General features: G+C 42.6%; 1 protein-coding gene across 5 annotated transcripts in view; it reads right to left on the minus strand.

Annotated features, from left to right (window-relative positions):
- Positions 1-19,220, minus strand: part of PAQR3 (progestin and adipoQ receptor family member 3) — a 29,252-nt gene extending 10,032 nt beyond the window's left edge. For 4 of the 5 annotated variants that reach the window (XR_008687114.2, XR_008687115.2, XM_055435126.2 and 1 more), the window contains exons 1-5: positions 18,833-19,220; positions 15,071-15,233; positions 9,579-9,734; positions 5,205-5,402; positions 2,475-2,565 (exon numbers count right to left, since the gene is read on the minus strand). Coding sequence is in view for 2 of the 5 variants with exons in the window: in XM_055435126.2 (XP_055291101.1) it covers positions 2,475-2,565; positions 5,205-5,402; positions 9,579-9,734; positions 15,071-15,233; positions 18,833-19,017 (793 nt within the window). In the remaining 3 variants the exon portion in view is untranslated. Of the gene's footprint in view, positions 1-2,474; positions 2,566-5,204; positions 5,403-9,578; positions 9,735-11,268; positions 11,410-15,070; positions 15,234-18,832 lie in introns of those variants that run through there. The other variant, XR_016037467.1, reaches the window with a different exon arrangement.
- Between the last annotated feature and the right edge of the window lie 3,002 nt (positions 19,221-22,222).

Raw genomic sequence — 22,222 nt, forward strand, 5'->3', positions numbered from 1 at the left:
TAGGAGAATTCATTTCTCTCTGGTTACAGTATAAATTCCAAGGAGATTAAATAACAGGTAAGAAGCATACTAAAAAATAACAAAATACAGAACTATAAAAATTGAAATGTAATTCCTGGTGCATCTATGGTCACATAATGTAAATATTCTCTAATCTTCTGTCTTTTCTACCAAAAACAATAATCAGTATAATATGTAGATTTTTAAGTGTAAGTCAACAGAATCCTTTCTGTTCTTAAGACTTTTTTTTTGGTGCCATGGAATCGTTTGACAGCCAGGTGAAGTTCAGACTCATTTTTAAAGCATAAAATACTGAGGATCATAAACCTAATCAGTTGTAATGCAAATAGCACAGATTCTCTGAATTCTGTCCATAGAGAACTTGGGGATCGTTGAACCCAACAAATGCCACTGTAATGTTTACATAACAAAAAACCCAAAACTGACATGAGCTGAAAGTAAGTTCTTAGGTTTGGAAAGGTTTTTGATTTGACAGTATTTACCCATCTCCCCACCACCACAATGTGCTTCTCTATAGAGCCAGGTTGTCAGTGAGGACTGGCCAGACAAGGTTTCCAAGCCATGCACTCATAAACACCTGACACTATCTATCACTTTTATCTGTAGAGAGTTTTCATTTTTCATGGACTCTGTTATCTCCTCTGCACAAATGTACCACACACTCAGCTACATGGGGCCCGTTTTATGTCAAGCTCATCTTGAGAAAAGTTACATAACATTTGACCTTTTATATAGGTGTCCTGTATTACACAACTGAGAACTTTTGATCTGAGTATTTTAGGGTGTAAAAACATGACGGCTATGATCACAAGTGTAGAAAACTTTCATTAGTTAATTTTTTACCTGTATGTATGAAAAAGAAGAAATTCATAATAAAATAATTATTAATAAAATGATATGAAAATGTATTTCACCAGAACTGTTTTCTGAGGAGAATTCTGACCCTGCCTAGAACATGGGTGGGTCTTCAATTCAGGGACATGTCCAAGTTATGCTCCCAAATCCAAATGTTGATACACAAGTTCTCTGTATTCCATCCTTATTTAAGACCCAGCAGTCAAAGGTCAGTGCACAGAGGAAAGCCTGAGGTTCTGTGGTCTATTCATTCTTTAGTTCAAGGTTTCTCATCCTTTTTTCTTCGCCAACACATGTGACAAATGGCAGACGATCTTCAGTTCACTGTGGACGCGGTTCTGAACCCGAGAGAGGGAGGACAATCCTCAATCTGAACTTAAGCAGCTCCCTACGTGCAGCCCCCACTGGAAAACAACTACTCTCTGTCTCCTGTTGTTCCTGGCTGGCGCCAAAGCTCACCCGGGCTGGCACCGCCCGTCCCTCTTAAGTCACGTATTCCATTTATGAACTGGGGCTGGGGGCACTTAACAACGGCTGCTAAGATTTACTCACTACTTGTGAGGAACTGAGCTGAATGTTTCACAGGCACGTTCTCATCTAATACCCAGGAGAGAAAAGCATTATCTTCATGTTTCAGAGGAGGAAACTGGCCTGAGAAATCCTGTGTGACTTCAGTGCATACAGCTGATGAGGGGCTGACGGGGGAATTGAACCTAAGTCATCTGGCTCTAGAGCTGAAGCTCTGAAACAAGCAAATACATGCTTTGGAGAACATTATTCTCTTTACCCAGTGTCCTCTTAGTTCTTTTCTACCAGAAGGCTTTGTTACCTAAACTGAAGCATGGAAATCTGTCCTTAAGTTCCTGGCTTGTGTAAATCTGAGGGACAGGAAGATCCTTAATTTCCTCTCACCACTGGGTGGCAGGAAGCTGAAAGCCAGACTGATGGGCCTTATATATTTTATAGAAACTTACCACAGATACTTGTGAAGTAATCCTGCTGCTGCTAAGTCACTTCAGTCGTGTCCGACTCTGTGTGACCCCACAGACGGAAGCCCACCAGGCTCCCCCGTCCCTGGGATTCTCCAGGCAAGAACACTGGAGTGGGTTGCCATTTCCTTCTCCAATGTGTGAAAGTGAAAAGTGAAAGTGAAGTCACTCAGTCGTGTCCGACCCTTAGCGACCCCACGGACTGAAGTTATCCTAAACCTGGCTTATTTTCATTATCCTAATATTTTCCTTTGCTTCTACTTTGTTTTATGGATCTCGTACATATAAATTAATTTTTAAGCATAAGCAACTTTTGTGGAACAAAATGTTCCACAAAAAAGCAGTGGTTGAGAACTCACTATTGAAATGGTGAAATGAAATGGTGAAGTGAAATGGTGGTAACCCTATCTACTGGACTCAACTTCTATTGTGACAATGAAAGAAAAAGTTTGTGAAAGCCATCAGAGTTCAAGCTTTAGATAACATTTGAGAAAAGCCATTCTATAATCAATAATATTGGAAAAAAGTCTGTTTTGATTCTCTGACGTATATACCTCCACCATTTATTTAGACTAAAGTCATAAAACCATTATAAAAACACATACCTACCTGGAAAATACCTTTCGGGAACTTTGGAAATGTAGAACAGGAAAGCAAGAAGAGCAATCACATACATCACAACTACACGGGGTGCAAAGTCCTGAAAAGCAAAACATAGTTTTTCACAGATCTCCTTACTGTGACTGAACTTCCAACTTACTGATATTATAAATCTAATTAATATAATTAAACACAGAGAATTAGAATTCATAGGTGGGATTTAAGTCTATTAAATCTTATAGACAGTCTCCAGTAATAGAAACCTAGCTCTCAATACTTCAGGAAGCGTTTCATAGGAGTGGAACAGAGTCTGCCCTAAGGGTCAGGGCACTAGGGCAGCTAAAGCTTCAACAGGGTGAAAGTGCAAAGGGCAGTCAACTCCCATCTACAACATGGGTGCCTGGGTGGAATACATGCAGGAATGGAGTTACCAGCTGAGTAAGCAGAGACTAAACAGGATCTGTGGCTGGAAAAGACCCAAGAGGCTCAGCCCAACAGTGATATCTGTTCCACCATCCCAGATAAATGATTCTCTTGAACAATACTGTGCAAAGCTCTCTTGGAAAGCTTTTCCTTGCCCTAAGAAAATCAGCCAGCTCTAATCTATACACCTTGCTCCTAATTCTGGCTATAAACCAATTAAGAAGCCATTTAAGAAATAAAAACAAATGACTTTTCTTCCATCTGCACATATTTGAGAATCATCATGGAGCCCCTCTCCCCTAAATCCTATATTCTCAGACAATCAATCTCAGATTCTACAAACATTCTACAACAAAGCTCCACCATACCTCCAGGATTAGCTGTTTGGAACTTTTCATCTTTGGTCAAGTGCCTCTCTCTACATCTTTTTAAAACCAGACCTTACTGGAGAATTTCTCTGGAAGTCTCCCTTTGTTTCTGTACTGGGATGATCTCTGTTCATATTAGATTTCCATCTTAGAGGACCAGTCTTCCTAAGTCATATTTGTATTTTAAGGCTACTGAACACAGGAAAGTGTCCCCCCACCCTCTCCCACACTTATTTTTCTGTGAATTTCTTAATAATTTACTGGCTTAATAGGTCTGGTTCTCTTTCTTTAATAACAAGATAAGCTTATGAAAAGCCTGAAAATGAAAGTGAAGTTGCTCAGTCGTGTCTGCCTTTTTGTGACCCCATGGACTGTAGCTCACCATGCTCTTCCGTCCACGGGATTATCCAGGTAAGAGGACTGGAGTGGGTTGCCACTGCCTTCTCCAGATGATACACTTAAAAAGATGCATTTCCCTCATCCCAAAACATTCACTTCTGTGTCAGCAATTATTCACTTCTGGTTAGGATTGAATCTATTAAGAGACTGGCACTTCCCCATTCTATTTTCTGGGCATCAAAACTGTCACAAAAATGATGTTTTCACAGATACCAGGATCACTGAAGTTACTCATCACCACTATCACACCTTTATCCCAATTTTTTAGTCTTATAAAGTATCACCCTCATTCTCAAGTTGGCAACACAGCCAAATCATATCACTCAATTCACTACCCCAGACTTCCTTTCTTTTCAGTTTTATATGCAGATGATTTCCACCATGCTGTTAGCAATAGTATGTAAGCCTACCATTAGCCTCTCCTCTTCTAAAAAATATAATTCTTCTGAATAAAACCTGCATTTAAATCTCCATATTCCAAAGGTCCCATTGCAACAAGTGTATGCAATTTCTTCTAGATTTCTCAGAATAATTAAGTTACGTTAAAAATTCTCATTTACACCCTAACACATACTTAGGGCATTTATATACAAATCTCTAAGAATTTAGGTCTTACTTCTAACTCCCTTCTCAAGAATGCTGAGGAGTTCTCACTGAGGTTCTGCCTAATGTACTCCAGCTCTCCCCATAACAACTAAAGGTCTTTTATTTCTCAGTGTATTTTCCTTGCCGGGGAGAATATAGTCCCATGGCTCTAGCTGCCAAGAGATTTTCAAATCTCTATTACTAGTCTCAGTTTCTGAGCTAAATCCACACCCGATCTCCACTTTAACATCCCGCAGGTACTGCAGACTCAAGAGGTCCAAGAATAAATCCTTCCCAACTCCCTCCCTTCCACAAACAAGCAAATCAGCTGGTCCTCCTGGCACTGACCTTGCCCTAGTTGCCAAAGCTGGAAACTTAGGAGTCCCCCTCTACAGGGAGGACTTGGATATTTACATCCCAAGGGGAACAGAAACAGAGTTAAGAATGTATCATCTTACAGAACTACATCTCAGAAGAAAATAGTAGTTAGAATCTATGCCGCAGAGTGTATGTTTTATTTATTAACATATGCCGCTGCTAAGTCACTTCAGTCGTGTCCGACTCTGTGTGACCCCATAGACGGAAGCCCACCAGGCTCCCCCGTCCCTGGGATTCTCCAGGCAAGAACACTGGAGTGGGTTGCCATTTCCTTCTCCAATGTGTGAAAGTGAAAAGTGAAAGTGAAGTCGCTCAGTCGTGTGCGACCCTTAGCGACCCCACGGACTGCAGCCTACCAGGCTCCTCCATCCATGGGATTTTCTAGGCAAGAGTACTGGAGTGGCTTGCCATTGCCTTCTCCGTTATTAACATATAGATGTGAAAAATTACTGCATCATGATGCAATTATAAATGTGCCCTCAAATGACAAAGACCTACCCGCTTGGCTGGAGTACACTCCTTTACCCGAAGGAATGAAATTAGAAGGACAAAAAGAATGGGAACATACTGACCACACTCAGCCTACCTGAACAATAGGAGCACGGATTCCTCCATTGAGCCACACCCAGTGGAGAGTAGGGATGACTCCATACCCGGAAACAGAACAGAAGATGATAGAACGGAGCCTCTGCCACTGCTGCGTGAGGTAATTGGGATGGATCTGAGCAAAGAACACGGCCAGGATCATAGCAAGCACGGTGATCAAGTACACTTGACGCCAATACTAGAAGGAAAGGACATCGCATTTTAATTGTCACTGACAATAAGGGAAGGAAATGAGCACTTTTCGATTTTGGTTACTACGGGACGCATTCCAAACTGTATTTATTTTGGTATTTTCACTTCCAAACACAATTACATTCCTTCCTTAAGACAACGCACGTTGCATACAATTGTGAGGTCTCTTAGGATGACAAACCAGACCCCAAAGTGAGGTGGGAAAGAGCACATTTATTCACACAAAAGCATTCCCCAAGTACCTATTATATGCCAGGGGCAACTGAAGTCCTGTGGAAACAAAGACATGGCTCAGTGGGTGAGCTCACAGGCTATGAGGCGGCAGACGTATAAAGAGATGATAATGATCAAAGGATAAGGACTGTGGTTGAGTTATGAACAGAATGTTGTAGGACCACAGAAGAGGGAGCAATTGCTACCTGGAAGAGTTAAAAAATGCATCATAGAGGAAATGACAACTAATCTGGGTCCTGAGGAATATGTAAGATTTTGCAAGAGGAGGGAGCTCTCAAGGAAGAAGATGCACAATGGAGCAAGGAAGCTTTGTGAAGGGAACTTGAAAGGCAGACACACTGTTGGGCTATGTATTTGTAACTTTTCCAAGCTGGCGCTGAGGGAATAGCAGAGCTCTTGGAGAAAAAGATGGTTTGGTTGATTTTCAAGCTAACTTATTAGAGTAACTCTGACATTAGTGTAAGGAAAGAAAGAAAAAAAGAGGTGACAGGAAGCTAGCTAGCAGGGTATTAAATATTTGATTCAAGGAGAAAATAGCTTGGACTGTTGCTGAACAAGGAAGATAGATGTGAGCACCAGATTCAGGAGACATTTTTGAAATAAACCTTTAATGGTTGACTGTCTATGGGATAGGGCAGCAGAGGATGGGTCAACTGTTTGTTGTAGAAAAGGCCACGCAAATGGCTTCTACTAGTGGAGTAAATGAACAAGGCGACCCAGCAAGAGGGTGTGTCTGTACTGGGGGTAGAAAATGGTGAAACATGAAATATCATTCATTTCAAAATATATCAAGTGTGAAGGACTTACAGAATATTTAGGTATCTAAACGAGAGGCTGAAAAGCTAGTACTGAGGCTCAAAAGTTGTTAGTTGTCCTAACAACTCAGTTAGAACAGAATTCTTAACCTGGGCTCCAAGGACTTCTCTGGGACCACTACAACTTCCTGAAACTCACACATCAAAATGACTGATCAGTCTGCACCCAAATGCATATTATCTGGGATAGAGAGTCCACAGTTTTCAATCTCATTCTCAAAGCAGCCTGTGTTCCTTAAAAGGTAAAGCGCCATTAGAGCAACTGAATATTTGGTTAAATGGTGAGATATCAGAGGTGAGAAAACAATTTTTCCTTTAAATGATTATGGACTGTATTAGCTCTAATAGATTTTTGGTTTTTTCCTCTTTAATCTACTTTGGAGTTCTGGTTCTTCTGAAAAAAGATTTACAGTTTTCCCACTAGTCTCTTTGATTATCAGATATGCTTGGGAACAGGCAAACAAAAAATCGGTTTTAGGAAAATACAGAATAAGATAAGCAAAAATTTCTAGTATTACATACTCAAACGCCTATTTTTAAAGAAGTCAACATTTTCATGTAAAACAAGTAAGTTGTGAAAGGTGAGCAGATATGGGCAGTTTACTACTAAAATCAAATCAATTTACAACAGGGTAGATGGCATATTTACAACAGACTGGTTCCAAATAGGAAAAGGAGTACGTTAAGGCTGTATATTGTCACCCTGCTTATTTAACTTATATGCAGAGTACATCACGAGGAACGCTGGGCTGGAAGAAGCACAGGCTGGAATCAAGATTACTGGGAGAAACATCAATAATCTCAGATATGCAGATGACACCACCATTATGGCAGAAAGTGAAGAGGAACTCAAAAGCCTCTTGATGAAAGTGAAAGAGGAGAGTAAAAAGGTTGACTTGAAGCTCAACATTCAGAAAACAAAAGATCATGGCATCTGGTCCCATCACTTCATGGGAAATAGATGGAAAAACAGTGAAAACAGTGTCAGACTTTATTTTTTTGGGCTCCAAAATCACTGCGGATGCTGATTGCAGCCATGAAATTAAAAGACGCTTACTCCTTGGAAGGAAAGTTATGACCAACCTAAATAGTATATTAAAAAGCAGAGACATTACTTTGCCAACAAAGGTCCATATAGTCAAGGCTATGGTTTTTCCAGTGGTCATGTATGGATGTGACAGTTGGACTGTGAAGAAAGCTGATCGCTGAAGAATTGAAGCTTTTGAACTGTGGTGCTGGAGAAGAGTCTTGAGAGTCCCTTGGACTGCAAGGAGATCCAACCAGTCCATTCTAAAGGAGATCAGTCCTGGGTGTTCATTGGAAGGACTGATGCTAAAGCTGAAACTCCAATACTTTGGCCACCTCATGCAAAGAGTTGACTCACTGAAAGAGTCTGATGCTAGGAGGGATTGGGGGTGGGAGGAGACGGGGACGACAGAGAATGAGATGGCTGGATGGCATCACCAACTCGATGGACATGAGTTTGAGTGAACTCCGGGAGTTGGTGATGGACAGGGAGGCCTGGCGTGCTGTGATTCATGGGGTCGCAGAGAGTCGGACACGACTGAGCGACTGAACTGAACTGAAATGGCATATATATTTAATTTTATGCTTCCATTCCAATGTAATCAGGCCTGAAGAACAAATGGCTTATGATAAGTGGCTATCACTAATAATGTTCTTACATTCAAACCAAATTCTGATTTTTCACTTTGCTAGTTTTACACTCTAGCAGTGTTGCCATTCTTCTCTATTATTGTGGAGTGACAAAGATCCTACTTAAGAATTCCCAACAGTCAGAGGTCTCCTGTGCTGCGGCCCACCCTCCCAGGGAGTGAAGGCTGGGGATATGGTCTGGACCCTCATTCCATGGAGAGGGCTCAGACAGGACAGACTCTCGTCCTGTGCCTAGCAGGTCCGCTGTTCCTGGGAGAGTGGCTCAGTTTGGCTCTGAAAGGGAAGGAACTAAAAGGATAAAAGGAAAAGAGAAAATGCTGTGGTGGGGGGCAGGAGAAAAAGAGAGGCGGGTCGATGGGGACTTTCTGAATGGGAGGTCTTGAGATGGACTGAGCCCACGGAAGGTTCAGTTTGCCTTCTTGACTGAGACATGAGGTGAGGTGGGAGTTGGCCAATATATTCAGATCAGCTGCCGCATCATTTGATCACAGTGTTTCAAATGGTGCTTCAGTTCAGTTCAGTCGCTCAGTCGTGTCCGACTCTCCGCGACCCCATGAATCACAGCACGCCAGGCCTCCCAGCTTACCCAAGGCAAAAACTGACTTTTGTAACTTGAGGCTCAGAAAACAGCATTGATTAAGAATTCAGAGGAGTAGTAGGAGTGCTACTTGCTCAGTCGTGTTAGACTCTTCGCGACCCCACAGACTGTAGTCCATCAGGTTCCTCTGTCCATGGGATCCTCCAGGCAAGGATACTGGAGTGGATTGCCATTCCCTTCTCCAGAGGATCTTCCCAACCCAGGGACTGAACCCGGCTCTCCTGCATTGCAGGCAGATTCTTTACCATTTGAGCTACAAGATATGTTAGAATTCAGAGTAGATACATGTTTGTTAAAAACACTCACCACCCATCTGGTCTGTCTCTAGGGCTGACTCTAAGACTAATGAAAGGAAAACATATTTCTTATATAGGAATATGGGTCAACACATTCACAGATATACTTTTCTTTTTCTTTTTCCATGAGGGAGGAATAAAGGATCAGAAGGGAAAATGGAAAGAAGCACCTAGCTTCATAATTTTAACCAGCACTAACTTGATCTTCCACTCTAGCAACACAAAAATAAAAGATGTGCAATGTGCATCTGAGGAATCAGGTAGCTACACGGTTTTAGTGGGGAAATAGTAAAATTTAACGTTTAAGTTTCAGAAGACAGCATATACATGTTTTCCATGGAAAATCAGTAAAAGGAGTAGGAGCTGATAACAGATGTTAGAGATCATGGGGCCCTTTTGAAAAATGAGTTTATGCCTCCATTAGACTTTACTGTTTCTTCGATAAGTTAATTATGTGTCTACTCAGAAGTTCAAGGGAATCATGGAAAGATAAAAGACCTATACCTGAAAGGGAATATGTAAAATGTTTTTAAGTTACTTACATTATTACAATAAAATGCATAAAATACGCCAGAGACATAGCAGCCCAGTATTCCAATAGAAATTCCTGCATAATCTAATGCCATCCATCTTCGACAGGTTTTTTCTGATCGATGGCAGGAAAAGAGATGATAGCCCACGGAGCAAAGCATACAGACCTAGGGAAAATAAAACAAATCTTATCAAAGTGAAACAAACAAAATGATAAAAGCAACTCACGCATGACGTTCAGGGAAATGGTCAGGTGAAGTCCAGGTTCTTCAGCCAAACAGAACTAGACACGGACTCTGGCTTCGTGCCTGACTATAGGTCATTTTCTTAAGCCTCAGTTTCCTCATGGGTAAAATGGGGACAAAAATCATAAAGAAAGAAATCTATAATGATAGCTATTTTATAAGAAAAACAATTTAAATGAGTAGTACAACAGAAGGAAATCTATTGCGTCTTATTTTGATCCATGAATAAGTTTCCTTTTAAAAACTACTTACTACAGAAGACATGTCCTTAGAAAGATGGAAAAAAAATGGAATTTGGATGTAAAAAAAGAAGCCCCACCCAGTCAATCTATTCTCCAGTGATAGCCACTGATAATATGTGTCCAGATATTTTCAATGAACATATCAAACACCTATGACATAGAAGTCTATATATACACACATTTTAAATTAATTAGATAAAATCATATAGTTTGCTCTGCTATTTTCAAAGCATATTTTCTGCTATGTGTTTTACACTTAAGATCTTTTATGCCTATATGAGACTTCATTGTATACAGTTTACTTTTAAGTTAAAGTTAAACATGGCTTTGGTGCATTCAAGGAAAAATAATTATGACTTATGCTGACTATATGTTGCCAAATTGAGAGCAAAGCTTATCTGATTCAATCAGCTGCTCTGAAGATTGATAAGGTTTCTGTAGCTGAACTCCCTCTAGTCATTAAATACCAGCTGTGTGTCATGCACTGGGGATACAAAGATGAAGCCTCTACTATCAAAGAGAATTTTTTTGGACAAGTGAACAAATGGTGATGTTGGAAGTCCTGCAGGAACAGTGCAGAGCACAGTGAGGAACCAGAGGAGGGAGGGAACTGGGTCTGTGGGTGCATGTTTGTACGTGAGGGTGGGAGCTGCAGGAGGAAGAAAGTCATGTATTTCACAGGAGGGCTGCCAGCTGGGCTGCGCCTTCAGCTGCTCCGGCGCTCATCGAGGGCAGAAACAAAGGTGTGCACGGGGTTACTGGTGGGTCCACAGCAAAAGCGGCATATTAAACACAGCACCCGGAGCAATGAATGCCATGTGGTCTTCTTCATGATATGATGAGGACAAGTCCTACACATCAAGGAGTCTTAATGTCAATATTATGGACCCTGTGATACTACTGAAGATTTTAAATGCACCTTTATAGAAAGGCTGACACGAGAGGTTACAACACGAGCCTTAGGAAACAATGACTAGAGCCTACACTAAGGCAAGGACAGTGGGGATGGGGAAAACGGGCCAGATAAATGGTCATCTAGCCATTCTATCAGAGAAGGCAATGGCACCCCACTCCAGTACTCTTGCCTGGGAAATCCCATGGGCGGAGGAGACCGGTAGGCTGCAGTCCATGGGGTCGTAAAGAGTCGGACACGACTGAGCAACTACACTTTCACTTTTCCCTTTCATGCACTGGAGAAGAAAATGGCAACGCACTCCAGTATTCTTGCTTGGAGAATCCCAGGGATGGGAGCCTGGTGGGCTGTCATCTATGGGGTCACACAGAGTTGGACACGACTGACGTGACTTAGCAGCAGCAGCCATTCTATGGGGTTCCCAGGTGGTGCTAGTGGTAAAGAACTTGCTTGCCAATGCAGGAGATGTAAGAGATGTGGGTTCGATCCCTGGGTTGGGAAGATCCCCTGGAGAAGGAATGGCAGCCCACTTCAGTATTCTTGCCTGGAAAATCCCATGGACAGAGGAACCTGGCAGACTACAGTCCATGGGTTCCAAACAGCTGGACACAACTTAGCGACTAAAAACAAACAATAAACAAACAGTCCCCACAGCCTCAATCTCGACGTTCAAAACAAGGTTCCTAGCCAGAGTCTCATTTCTTCTTCTGCTATCTAAAATCCTTAATGCTCTGTGGCTTTGGCTACTAAACTGCACGTCAGAGTACACTGACCCAATTAAACATAACTTTAAGAAGTTATGTTTTCTATTATCCTTGAGATAAAAGGGTAAATCCAGAGAACATGAAGGGGAACCTTCTCACTGACTGGAAAAGATCTCATTGCCACAGTGCTGAGTGACATAAAGAATAAGCAGAGTCGATGCAGCTCAGGAGGTAGACAGAAAGGCAGCAGGCAAGTGGGTGGCAGGTGTGCATCCACAAACATCTGGAGGGATTTTAACCCAAATATCCAACGTGGAAGTGGAATTTCAAATGACTTTTTATAATACTTTCTTCCAAATACCACTTGTTTGCTTGAATTTCTACATGAGCGTATCTTATAGTAATAAACAGAAACAACAAGAAAGCTAATTTCATTGTGAAAAGGAAAGTAAAACTGGAAAGAGAAAACTAACAGTATCAAGTGGAAAGGATTAACAAAATATATGACCAACCTAGATAGTATATTAAAAAGCAGAGACATTACTTTGCCAACAAAGGTCCGTCTAGTCAAGGCTGTGGTTTTTCCCGTGGTCATGTATGGATGTGAGAGTTGGACTGTGAAGAAAGCTGATTGCCAAAGAATTGATGCTTTTGAACTGTGGTGTTGGAGAAGACTCTTGAGAGTCCCTTGGACTGCAAGGAGATCCAACCAGTCCTTTCTGAAGGAGATCAATCCTGGGTGTTCATTGGAAGGACTGATGCTAAAGCTGAAACTCCAATACTTTGGCCACCTCATGCGACGAGTTGACTCACTGGAAAAGAGTCTGATGCTGGGAAAGGTTGGGGGCGGGAGGAGACGGGGACGACAGAGAATGAGATGGCTGGATGGCATCACCGACTTGATGGACATGAGTTTAAGTGAACTCTGGGAGTTGGTGATGGACAGGGAGGCCTAGCGTGCTGTGATTCATGGGGTCGTGGAGAGTCGGTCACGACTGAGCGACTGAACTGAACCGAACCTAGACTAAGTGTGTTCTGTTTTGAAACGGACGTGTTGTTAGAGTTGCTTAAAAAAAACTGGCTGAAAAATTATCTGACATATTGAGTCTGTCTGTTTTCTGGGAAGTTTCCTTCTGTGGAATATCGCACTCCATCCAGGTAGACAAACAACACCATCCACAAGTCCAGAAAGTGCTAAGCTGTCCCTTGCTTCTGGGCCTGTCCACACATTTTTTAGGCTTCAGTGCTCTGCCTCACTCTCCCTTCTGTGACGTGATCTTGATGACAGGCTGGTTTTGTTCTGCACTAGATTCCTGATACCTGGCTTAGTGCCTGGATATAGACAGGAGATATGAAAAAAATATTTCTGGAACTGAATGTTAAGAAACTCAATCTAGGGAAAGGCATTCTCAAATTCTATTTTTCTCTAAGATAGAAAGATTTCTGGGAAAGTGCAAAGCCCCTGAAATTACACTCTACTATTCAGAATGCACTCCATTAATCTTGTTGGTAGCAAAGCATGAGCATTTAAAAAGTGCAAGAAATAGAAAAAAATGTTATATAGCTTTAAAAAATTAAATGTATATCAGTATTGATACATACACTGATGATTTACCATGCTGCCTGCTGACCCGAAGAATCTGGGAAAACAAGTTATAATATCATAAAAACAACAAAAATGGTATTTGTAAGTAGGGCAGGTGTGCTCATGTGACTTCAGCAAGCTGTGCTGTGTGTAACAGAAAGATCACTGCACTAGCAGTCAGGAGAACAGGACTTTACTGTCCTACTGAACAGCCTTGAGCAAGTGACTCTAACACTTTAGGCATTTCTTCATTGGCAGGTGTTTTAATTATTTCATCTTCTCAGTTTTGCAATGCAGTGCTTTCTTAAACCACTATGAAAATAAACATATATTCCCTGAACTAACATCAGCTGTGGCTGGGAGGATAAAAGGCAGGCCGAGGGTCAGAGGAAAGCTTGTGGGATCCTCAAAGGAGATGGTATCCATATAACTAGCAGCAGAGCATAAACCATTTTCTGATTATTGATTTTAGGAGCATCTTAGTCTGCAGTGTGCGTGTGTGTTAGGTGCTCAGTCGTGTCTGACTCTGAGACCCCACGGACTGTAGCCCACCAGGCTCCTCTGTCCACGGAATTCTCCAGGCAAGAATACTGAAGTGGGTTGCCATTCCTTTCTCCAGGGGATCTCTCTGACCCAGGGGTCAAAGTCGGGTCTCCTGCATGGCAGGCGGATTCTTTACCGTCTGAGACAGGTAAGTATGGGCAAATGAATTCATTTCCATTTAAAAAATGGAGATAGGTTTGTAAGAGATATTTAGGCTCCGCTCGGGACAAAAATTAAACCTGAGAATGAGTATACTGTAAAAAAATGCTTAAAGAAAAAATAATTTTCTAATAATAACACAAAAATACAGAGTATTCTTTCCATCAAAGAAATTAAAAATCTTATTCTAGAAGCTAGAATTAGAAGAAAAGGGAGAGGGGGATGTTTCCATTGTGTTTCTTAATCATTTAAGTCCAAAGTTTTGAGTCGGATGATGAAGGCCTGAAACTGATTAATGTACAACGAAAGCAACAGCTGTGTGGTTGACTTATGGATTCCCCTTTCAGGACGAACTGCTGGAAGTGCTGGCCTATGTCTGGGGGAGGAAGGATGACACTTTTTTCTTTCCATTTTTATGTTTATCTGTACTTTGCTTTTTTTTTTTTTTTAATTTAAAAAATATCAACTGAATTTTGGTTCATATTAGCTTTCTTCTTTAGAAACTCCTGTTTGAAAAATTATTAAACCTAACTTTTAAAGGCCCTTTTACAGATTCCCGAAGAAAAGTGAAAGTGCTGAGGGACTAACACAAGTTAGGTCAGTGGAGGAAATGGCACAGAGAAGAAACTGAAAGTATCTGAAATCAAGAAAGTGCAATAGGCCCAAAGGAAATGAACATTAAAGTGAGAGAAGAGATTAATACCAGCAAAAGGAGGCAACAGAATTAAGACAACAGGGAAACAAGTACAAAAGTCATAGACATATAAAAGGTGAGAAATGTTCCCAAACAAGTTTTAAGCACACAATAGGGTTCTACTTCAGTTGGCAAATAGAATACAATCAGAGACTTCTTATAATCTTATAGCACAGATGTCTAGAGAAAGGAAGAAAAAAGAAAGAAATTTTCTCAATCTTTAAAACTTCATGGATTTCAAATACACGCTCAGAGAAACATACTTCGGGTGCTTATATTAGGATATCGAATAACCTAGCTTATATGCTACTTTGGGGCTCTTTGAAGCCAGTGGTGGGTATGGAGTAAGGTCACCTGCCCAGGCCTGTCTGACTGAAGTTCTCTTTATCAATAATAGTGCCTGTGAAATGAGACTTACCTGGAAGCAGAAGAGACAAATAGAACAAATTACAAAATCTTCTCTGGATGCACTTGCCGAAGGTAACACAGATGTCATGTCATATATTCCCAGCGTGAAGAAGAGGAAGAAACCTAGCAAATGACTCCAGATGTTTACCGTCTCATTAGATAAAATGAACAAACTGGAAAAAAAAAAAACCAAACACGCAGCTCAGATTCAGATCTGCTGGCTCACTAGAGGCATTTACAAGGGTAGGGACAATTTGGTTGGTGGTGGACGTTATCTAATACTTGCTACTTTTAAGCCCTTAACTCCATCTTGGCCTTTCTAAATTTGACGTACCATTTAAGTTTTTCCACAACTCCATCAATCCTGGGATCTTACAGATGTTTTTTTTTTTTCCTTCTCATCTCTTATTATATTTACCATTTCAGTTATTTATGTATAAATTCCATCTCATTCTCTAGCGTATCAACTCCCTGACAACGGGCACCATTCATCTTTATGATACCACTGTTCTCAGCACAGGGTCCTGCTCAGATTAGATGCTATGTGTCTACAGAAATAAATGTGCAGATTAAGACTGGGTGCTAGCTAACATAGTCCGACATTCAGTAATAGATAACTGAAAACCTGCTAAGCTTAGGCACACTTCAAAATACCTTTTTAGTATACATTGGGTTTCCCTGGTGGCACAGATGGTAAAGAACCTGCCTGCAATGCGAGAGACCCAGGTTCGATCCCTGGGTTGGGAAGATGCCCTGGAGAAGGGAATGGCTACCCACTCCAGGATTCTTGCCTGGAGAATCCCCATGGACAGAGAAACCTGGCAGGCTACAGTCCATGGGGTCACAAAGAGTCAGACACAACTGAGCAACGAACACTTTCACTTCAGTATATATAACATGCAAGTGCAAAGTTAAATGGACTTGAGAGAAGCAGGATAAATACAAATGGATCCACCAGAGATGTCCTTTAAGACAGGTATGCTGCAACAACTTAGTGAGGCTTTTTTGAAACCGAACTAGTATCCAGGTGGCCTGAGTTTATCCTTTGTTGGAATTACAGAAGGTTACCTTTAAAAATCAGTACTAGTTGCCCTCTTTCAATATACCCTAACTGGTTTTGAGTTTAAATAGGGCTTCCCAGGTGGCTCATTGGTAAAGAACCCACCTGCCAATGCAAGAGACTTGGGTTCCATCCCTAGGTCAGGATGATCCCCTGGAGGAGGAAATGGCAACCCACTCTAGTATTCTTGCCTGGGAAATCCCAAGGACAGAGGAGGCTGGCAGGCTATATTCCATGGGGTTACAAAGAGTCAGACACGAGGGAGCATGCACGCAAATGTATAACTCTAACACAGAGTTTGCAGCAGTCACCATGGTTCCCATTTTCTCATGCCATAAAATAGTGGAGTCTCACACAATCAAACGATCATCAAGCATAGAGCAGATCTCATATCACTAATGTCAGGTTTTATCCTGTACAAGCTCCAAGCATAAACACTACTTATATTGGGGAGGGGGAGAAGAGATGGAGGAATGTGAGGAAACGTATCTAAGCCCAGGACTGTTTGACAGCCAATACACATCCGTTACCACAGAACTTTTCTTGTGGTGAAACCCAGTGTAACCTGGTTAAGTGAGCAGAGAGGCACAATCATGGCACGTTCCTTCCAACTGACAGAGTACTGGCAGAACAGCTGTGACATACTAAACCTCTCCTTATAGCTAAGATATAGATATTGGTATCTATAAAGATACAGACACACAGCTGGCCCTCTAGGTAGCTAAAAGAAGAGAGGGCAAAAGCTGAACCTGGAAAACACCAAGCTGGTAGGAAGGGCCCTTAGAAGAATATCCCTAGGAGGGGATCTACTCTTAATCAATGAGAAGTTAGACACATACTCTGACCAGCTGAAAAATCAACAATCAATTTCTTCATCAGCAACTATCTGGCTTCAAATTCAAAGGTCATGGTGTTAACAAGTCACCATTTACTGAGTGTCTATTATGTGCCAGGCTGGGTGTAGCATTTACATACACAAGGACTCATTTAGTCCTTACTACTTTCTGAAGCAGATACTGTAATTACCCTCATTCTTACAAACGGGGAGAATAAGGCAGAGAGAGGTTAACTTTTGTTCAAGGTCCCACAGCTGTGACGTGGCAGATCTGCATACTCCTGTCTTTTTCACTCAATGGCCTGAGATCTAAAGCACTATATTTTCACTCCTTGATCTATGAGATTTGGACCCTAACATCGGAAAGCAGAGGTGGGTTTAAAGCTATTATTTAAGATAATTCTTTACCCGCTCTATCCATGTGGAACTTCACATCCACAGCAGGGGCTAGCTCTGATTTCCTGTGTAATAACTTATGCAAAGAAGGTGATGGGAAGGAAATGGCACTCAGGATTCAAACTGTCAAATGCCATGGGCCATTCATTGAAGCCAAGCAGAGATGGACAGCGATGTCACCTTGTGACTCTGAGTTAGAGAAGTACTTTAAAGGCAGGCAGGGTAAAGGAACAGAGGAAAGACGGTGCCAAAAAAATCAAGACTCAAACACGTGGTTACTGCTTGAGCAATTCAATAGCTCACATTCCAGCAGTAGGGTTTGTCACTATACTGATCTAGAGCTAACCAACATCAGTATCTCAGTTCTCTTAAAGTGGGGTCCTGTAATTAAGTACATATAGTGAGTTTTAGGGCTTCCCAGGTGGCTCAGTGGTAAAGAATCTGCCTGCCAATGCAGGAGATGGAGGTTTGATCCCTGGGTCAGGAAGATCTCCTGGAGAAGGAAACGGCAACCCACGCCAGTATTCTTGCCTGGAGAGTTCCATGGAAGAGGAGGCTGGTGGGCTACAGTCCATAAGGTCGCAAAAGAGTTGTATATGACTTAAAGACTGAGCATGCAGGCAAGTGAGTTTTAACAGAAATCTAGTCTAAGAACTAGAACACTAATTTTTCACTTTTGTTTTATTTTTAAACCCAGGCTTTCAAAGAACTCAATTTTAAGAATGTAGACGATGAAGACATTCCTTTTTAAAAGATGTTTCTATAGTGCTCTAATGGAGGGCGGCACCCCGTTATAGGCCCCCTTTGCCATAATGCTTTTCCCACACAGCGTTTTTCACAATCGTTATTACGTAATAGTGTAATTAGCTCTTTAATGTGTGTCACCCAGGCTAGACGTCAGTAGATTCACGAGAACAAGGGACATACCTGCGTTCCTCTGTAGGACCTGGTAGGGAGACTGGCAGGGGCTCCATACTATCTACTAAATGCATGAATCAGGAGTTTAAAAAAAATTATATGCCAATGTGAACTTGTTTCCTATTATACCGGCATTTATCTGGCCCCAAATATCTGAATTTCCATAGGGCTGCCTTAAAATTAAACAAAGCTTAGGTATACATAGGAACAAGTATGTCCTGGCCATTGCCAGTGGGGTCGATTACAACATGTACTCCCAATAAACACCGAATGGAATGAAGGATGTGAACCCTTTGTAAACAGCAAAGCCCCACTGGAGTTAGTGACTATGATCATTGTTACCGTCATTAGTCCATGGATCCAGTACCCCGGAGGGGGAGAAAGAAAGATCACGAAGAGAGGAGAGGTGGCAGAAAAGGACGAAAAGGATGGAGCAGCTAGGGAACAAGGGGCGCGGAGAACAGCGGGGAAAGCAGCAGGCTGACCAGACAAAAAGGGTGCAGAGGAGGAGGAGCCGCCGGCGCTCGCCCCTGGCGCACCCAGCGGAGGCGGCCAGTCTGTACCTTTTGATACACAGCCTGGAAGGCAGGTAGGCCCGGTAGCCGTCGGTGATGTACGGGTTGTCCTTGAGGGACACGGGGATCTGCTCGTAGGTGTAGAGGCGGATGCCGCGGGGCACCAGGACGGGCCAGTACTGGTAGCTGCCCAGCTCGATATAATGTGCGCTTTTCAGCAGCTTCTGATGCATCCTTCCCGGTCGCTGCCGCTCCCTAACCGGGAGCTCACCCAGGCCCCGCCTCCCCGGGGAGGGGGCTTCGCCGCCGCCGCCGCCGCCGCCCCCGCCCCGGAGCCCGCGGACGCCGCGCGAGGTCCTACGGCCCCGCCGCTGCCCAGGCCCGGCTCCGCGAACTGAGCGTCCACCGCCGTCAGCGCCCGGCGGACCGGGCGGCGTCGCAGCCCTCCCTGACGTCAGCACGCCGCTGCGGGGCGTGGTTGGGGAGTGTTGGGGCGTGGTTAGGGAGGAAGGGGCGTGGTTAGGGAGGAAGGGGGCGGGGCCGGGGTCCGCGCGGGCGCGCCTGTGTGCGGGGGAGGCGGGTCTCGCAGGGGCTCCGTTACCTGAGCGCGTGTGGGCGGTGGACCGCGTCTACTTATCGAGGACCAGAGTGCGAAACTGTATAGCAAGTACAGCGGGATTTTTCTTATTCTGTGTTTAATTAGAAGCAATATGTGTTTCATTCTGAAAATCAAGGAGAAAAGACTAACTGAAAGAAAAATAAGAACTAGAAGTAATTCTCACCGGTTCCTTTTTTCTTGGAATCTCACACACTTGGTGTCCGAAGGGACCTTCGAGGTTTTCTCGGCTAAGGTCAGTCTTTTGAAGTAGTTGTAAATAGAGAAATATGATGTATATAGAAAATTACCAAAATCGAGCATACACTGAGCCGTAAAGAAAGCCCTAACACATTCAAAGCAACAAAACCACTGAGTATTTTCTCTGACCACGATAGAGTTAAACTAGAAATTAACAAGAAAACGGAAGATCCCCAAATGTCTGGAATTGAAACAAACGCTTCTAAATATTTAGTGGATAGATGAAGCAATTGCAATGGAAATGAGAAAATCTAATGAAATGAATGATAAAAGGTGGAATATATCAAAACTTGGTATATAGCTTACACAATGCTCAGAGCAAATGTATCTTCGTCACGGACTTCGAATTATAATGCAAATGTTTAGTCATAATGGCAACTGGGGAGAACATCAGTTTTGCATCCATGTATGTAGAATCCTTTCAGATATGACGTAAATCAAATCCCTTATGATTATACAGTGGAAGTGAGAAATAGATTTAAGGGACTGGATCTGATCGATAGAGTGCCTGATGAACTCTGGACGGAAGTTCGTGACATTGTACAGGGACCAAGACCATCCCCATGGAAAAGAAATGCAAAAAAGCAAAATGGCTGTCTGAGGAGGCCTTACAAATAGCTGTGAAAAGAGAAGCGAAAAGCAAAGGAGAAAAGGAAAGATATAAGCATCTGAATGCAGAGTTCCAAAGAATAGCAAGGAGAGATAAGAAAGCCTTCCTCAGCGATCAATGCAAAGAAATAGAAGAAAACAACAGAATAGGAAAAACGAGATCTTTTCAAGAAAATTAGAGATATCAAAGGAACATTTCATGCAAAGATGGGCTCGATAAAGGACAGAAATGGTACGGACCTAACAGAAGCAGAAGATATTAAGAAGAGGTGCCAAGAATACACAGAAGAACTGTACAAAAATGATTTTCACGACCAAGATAATCACGATGGCGTGATCACTCACCTGGAGCCAGACATCTTGGAATGTGAAGTCAAGTGGGCCTTAGATAGCATCACTATGAACAAAGCTAGTGAAGGTGATGGAATTCCAATTGAGCTATTTCAAATCCTGAAAAATGATGCTGTGAAAGTGCTGCACTCAATATGCCAGCAAATATGGAAAACTCAGCAGTGGCCACAGGACTGAAAAGGTCAGTCTTCATTCCAATCCCAAAGAAAGGCAATGCCAAAGAATGCTCAAATGACCGCACAATTGCACTCATCTCACACGCTAGTAAAGTCATGCTCAAAATTCTCCAAGCCAGGCTTCAGCAGTATGTGAACCGTGAACTTCCAGATGTTCAAGCAGGTTTTAGAAAAGGCAGAGGCACCAGAGATCAAATTGCCAACATCCGCTGGATCATGGAGAAAGCAAGAGAGTTCCAGAAAAACATCTATTTCTGCTTCATTGACTATGCCAAAGCCTTTGACTATGTGGATCACAATCAACTGTGGACAATTCTGAAAGAGATGGGAATCCCAGACCACCTGACCTGCCTTTGAGAAACCTGTATGCAGGTCAGGAAGCAACAGTTAGAACTGGTCATGGAACAACAGACTGGTTCCAAATAGGAAAAGGAGTACGTCAAGGTTGTATATTGTCACCCTGCTTATTTAATTTATATGCAGAGTACATCATGAGGAATGCTGGGCTGGAAGAAGTGCAAGCTGGAATCAAGATTTCCGGGAGAAATATCAATAACCTCAGATATGCAGGTGACACCACCCTTATGGCAGAAAGTGAAGAGGGACTAAAAAGCCTCTTGATGAAAGTGAAAGAGGAGAGTGAAAAGGTTGGCTTGAAGCTCAACAACTCAGAAAATGAAGATCATGGCATCTGGTCCCATCACTTCATGGGATATAGATGGGGAAACAGCGTCAGACTTTATTTTTTTGGGCTCCAAAATCACTGCAGATGCTGATTGTAGCCAGGAAATTAAAAGATGCTTACTCCTTGGAAGGAAAGTTATGACCAACCTAGTTAGCATATTAAAAAGCAGAGACATTACTTTGCCAACAAAGGTCCGTCTAGTCAAGGCAATGGTTTTTCCCGTGGTCATGTATGGATGTGAGAGTTGGACTGTGAAGAAAGCTGATCGCCGAAGAATTGATGCTTTTGAACTGTGGTGTTGGAGAAGACTCTTGAGAGTCCCTTGGACTGCAAGGAGATCCAACCAGTCCATTCTAAAGGAGATCAGTCCTGGGTGTTCATTGGAAGGACTGATGCTAAAGCTGAAACTCCAATACTTTGGCCACCTCATGCGACGAGTTGACTCACTGGAAAAGACTCTGATGCTGGGAGGGATTGGGGGTGGGAGGAGATGGGGACGACAGAGAATGAGATGACTGGATGGCATCACTGACTCCATGGCGGTGAGTTTGAGTGAACTCCGGGAGTTGGTGATGGACAGGGAGGCCTGGCGTGCTGTGATTCATGGGGTCTCAAAGTGTCGGACACGACTGAGCGACTGAACTGAACTGAACTGATGTAGAATCCTTAGCCTGTGTTTTGCTACAGTATGGTAACAGTCACTCATGATGCCAATTATTTGTGTGTTGTTATTGTGCAAGTAATGTTAGTTGATGTTTGAA

The sequence above is a fragment of the Moschus berezovskii genome, chromosome 5, assembly GCF_049115385.1.
Source record: "Moschus berezovskii isolate FMDL1 chromosome 5, NW_MosBer_1.0, whole genome shotgun sequence".
In the NCBI taxonomy this organism is placed as follows: Eukaryota; Metazoa; Chordata; class Mammalia; order Artiodactyla; family Moschidae; genus Moschus; species Moschus berezovskii.